The 3,848-nt window shown below is 50.2% G+C and overlaps 1 protein-coding gene and 1 non-coding gene across 2 annotated transcripts in view; one reads left to right on the top strand and one right to left on the bottom strand.

The window, feature by feature from the left end:
- LOC115645086 (riboflavin transporter 2-like) overlaps positions 1–343 on the top strand; it is a 4,650-nt gene extending 4,307 nt beyond the window's left edge. The window contains 1 exon segment of the mRNA XM_030549487.1: positions 252–343. Coding sequence (XP_030405347.1) covers positions 252–343 — 92 coding nt within the window.
- Positions 344–2,922: 2,579 nt separating this feature from the next.
- Positions 2,923–2,995, bottom strand: TRNAK-UUU. The gene has a single exon. It is a non-coding gene; the product is annotated as a tRNA-Lys (tRNA).
- Between the last annotated feature and the right edge of the window lie 853 nt (positions 2,996–3,848).

The raw sequence follows: 3,848 nt of genomic DNA, 5'->3' as shown, positions 1-3,848 counted from the left end.
TCCACAGGGAGTAGCTCAAACCTGCAAAGTGCCTGGCCAGGGGCAGGACATTGGCACAGCAAGGGAGGGGTGTGACAGTGACATCACAAAGGCCTTTTGCAGGACCTCAGACTATTGGTCCAAGGTGGTGAGGAGGTGGTGACCTCACAGAGAGATGCTGAAGGGGTGTCATGGGGGTGTCACAGTTCAGATGCCAATGCCCCGCCGCCCCCACTGTAAGGAAGCTCCTGCCACCTGCTCTGTGTTCGCAGTGCGGGAGAGAGCAGCATCCACGGCAGAGATTTGCTCCTGGCTGCCGGAGCAGAGCAGCAGGCTGAGCTGTCAGAACTTCCTGGAGCTATGAAAGGGGAGGGCCCCATGGCTCTGTAGCAGAATGCAGGGCAGGCGAATTCACGGCGGGCATTGTGGGATACTGGTGGAGGCCAGTTAAGGTTATATAATGAACGGCAGCATCTACAATGGCACTCTGTCCCTTTAAGTTTGATGCAAAAAGCTCTAGGCCTCTCATCAAAGTGGTGTTATTTTGTCACCAAAACAGGGCAGTTTTTCACCAGATGTGGCATTGCAGTGTGTACACCGGCCACAAGCTGCTGACCGAGGGAGAGTTGTGTGTTTTTCACACACCTGAGCAATATAATTCTGCTGAAATAACTTTGTAGTGAAGACCTGGCCAAAGATTTACACACACACACACAGCTTACAAGGAAAACCTCATCTGCTCCGCAGAATCCAAACACAAGCAAAGCTTGTCAGGTCCTGGTGGAGATGGCAGGGAGTCAGGTGTGGTCAGACAGTGTGTTTTAGCTACATGCAGGCACCATGGCTTAGCTGGTTAAAGCACTTTCCTTGTACAGGAGTTCCTGGGTTCAGCTCCCAGTGGTCCCTAGGGGAGTGGCTTTTGGGGCACCTGGTATTGGCTACTGTCAGAAGACAAGATTCAGAGCTAGATGGGCCTTTGGCCTAGCCCAGTCTGGTTTTTCTTATAGTTTAAATTATGCTCAGAGCCACTGATAATAGAGTTACTGAAAGTTTGGGAGATAAGAGCTGATAGGGCAGTGGTCCGTCCCCTCGCAGATGACTCCCTCCCTCTGAGACAGGGGCAGGTCTGAGCTCTCACACCAAATGCTCATTGTGGCTGCCAGAATCTGTGGGTAGCTCATTTAATTTGCATTAAGGGTTGAGTCCTGCTTTGTGCCCAGCGTCTGAGAATGAAAATCTTAAACCGCCCTTTGAAATAACGAAAGCAGCAGGACATGTTATTGTCCCTGCCCCAAAGCAGACAGACCAATGGAGAAATGCCATTGAGTCCATGGTAATACTCCACTGCCGTTTTACCTTTTTGGCTTGCTAAACTCCCTCCCAACCTTGTGGGGTCCCAGACCCCAGTATTGAGCCTGAGCCGAGACGTCTACACTGCAAATTTACCACCCCACGGCCCAAGCCCCAGGAGCCTGAGCTGGCATGAGGCAGCTCTGTGTGTTTCATTGCAGTGTGGGCATAGCCTAGCATTATGTCCACACTGCCATCAACACACCCAAGTCACTATTCTCAAACCCTGGGTCAGCTGATTCAGGCTTGTGGGGCTTGTGCTGCAGCGTAATAAAATTACAGTGTAGACACTTGGGCTTGAGCCTGGCCTCCGAGACCCCACGAGGGGTGAGGGTCTCTGAGCCTGGGCTCCAGTCTGAGCCCAAATGCCTGCAATGCAGTTTTTAGCCTCACAACCTGAGTCCCAGGAGCCCAAATCAGGTCATCCAGGACAGCCGGGCCACAGGGATTTTCTCTCAGTATACCTGCACTGCCAGGGTCTATCTACATTGCAATGCAAGCCCAGGGTTAGCAGAAGTCATGTCAGCAGCCCCAACACATAAACCTAAACCACGAGGAAAAGACCCACCCACAAATAAGCTGGGCAGTGTCCTTCTCCCTACAGTTCATAAGTCCAGCAACCAAAAGTCATTTAACATGAGCCATCCCCTCTCTGCACCCCACTCACAGCTGCTGTCCTTAGTCAGTGCAAGCCCAGAGGTGCCTCTGTAGAGTTCATCTGCCACCCTGGGTGGAAAAGGGGGAAAATAAGAAGGCACGGTACTCACTATGTTGTCTAGGGATTCACTCACCCTTCCACAGCCACCCTGGCCTAAAGTTGGCCTCACACATACATTTTAGTATGAGAACTCAGGCCCCAGCCCACTTGGCTTTGGAGCCCATGTCCCCTGCCTAGCAAGTGTTATTGCATTGAGGGTGAGTCCCTCCATCGGGGTCTGCCAAGCACAGTTCTACTGCCCTCGATTCACACAACAAGGACAACAACCCTTTATTTCTCCTGTCCCAATAACAACGAGACTGGGAATCCAACACCAGCCAAAAGTGATCATTTTGGCAAGCAACCCTACATATTTCCAACATACTGTAAAATCCACATGAAGACTCATACCCGAAACCTTGCAAGAAAATCTTCCTCAGAGGGTCTGAAGCACCTGCTGCTGGGGGGAAGGAGGGAGCTGTGGGTTGGGATTGAGGGGCATTGGGAAAAGGAGGGGCTTGTGGGTTGGGATTGAGGGGCACTGGGAATAGGAGGGACTGAGGGTTGGGACTGAGGGGCACTGGGCAAAGAGGGGACATGGGTTTAGGCTGAAGAGTATCCTCATTTGGGGATCCAGCAGAACAGGGGAAGGCAGCAGGTGATTCTCATTCCATAGGGATATTCTGTGTGTGTGTGTGTGCAGAGGAGGAACATGCTATATGCCCAGAGGCCTTTATTCTTCCAGCCTGCAAGGACAGAGAGGCTGTCAGGAAGTTGCCCCTTCAATCCCCCCCCACACACAAAGGCCGTTCTTAGAAAAGGCAAAATCCTGAAGAGAAAAAACATCAAAGACAACTCCAGAAAGACAGATTTTTAAGATATAATGAGCAGCTCATCATCTGACCAGGGACTTGAACTCTAGACCCTCAGATTAAAAGTCTGATACTTTGCCAACTGAGCTAGTCAGACTCACAAACAAATACAGCAAGTTGGTGCAGAGGAGAAACTAATCAAGAAAATGAAAGCAGGAAACAATAGGGGAAACCTGCTGCTCTCTCTGGCCTGGTCAACACTACGAGTTTATATCCAATTTAGCAGCATTAAATCACATTTATCCTGCACCCGTCCACACAAAGAAGCCCTTTATATTGATATAAAGGGCTCTTAATACCGATATCTGTACTCCTCCTTGATGACGAGTAGTGCTGAAATCAGTATTGTCATGTCAGGTTAGTGTGGCTGCAATTTGACGGTATTGGTCTCTGGGCGCAATCCCACAGTGCACCATTGTGACTGCTCTGGACAGCAATCTGAACTCGGATGCACTGGCCAGGTAGACAAGAAAAGCCCCGTGAACTTTTGAATTTCATTTCCTGTTTGCCCAGCATGGAGCTCTGATCAGCACAGGTGACCATGCAGTCCCAGAATCAAAAAAGAGCTCCAGCATGGACCGTACAGGAGATACTGAAGCTGATCTCTGTATGGAGAGATGAATCTGTTCTATCAGAACTCCGTTCCAAAAGACAAAATGCCAAAACATTTGAAAAAATCTCCAAGGCTACGATGGACAGAGGCCACAACAGGGACTCAACGCAGTGCTGAAACTTAAGGAACTGAGACAAGTGTACCAGAAAGTCAAAGAATGAAATGGACGCTCATGGAGGGAGGGGCGACTGAGGATTGTAGCTATCCCACAGTTCCCGCACTCTCCGAAAACCATTTGAATTCTTGCCTGAGTTCCCAAAACCTGAAGGGTCAAAAACATTGTCGCGGGTTGTTCAGAGTATATGTCGTTCCCCGGCGTCCTGCCCCCATGAAAGCA

The sequence above is a fragment of the Gopherus evgoodei genome, chromosome 2, assembly GCF_007399415.2.
Source record: "Gopherus evgoodei ecotype Sinaloan lineage chromosome 2, rGopEvg1_v1.p, whole genome shotgun sequence".
Classification (NCBI taxonomy): domain Eukaryota; kingdom Metazoa; phylum Chordata; order Testudines; family Testudinidae; genus Gopherus; species Gopherus evgoodei.
Note: the sequence above shows the minus strand (reverse complement) of the source record. Positions and strands in the feature narration are given on the sequence as shown.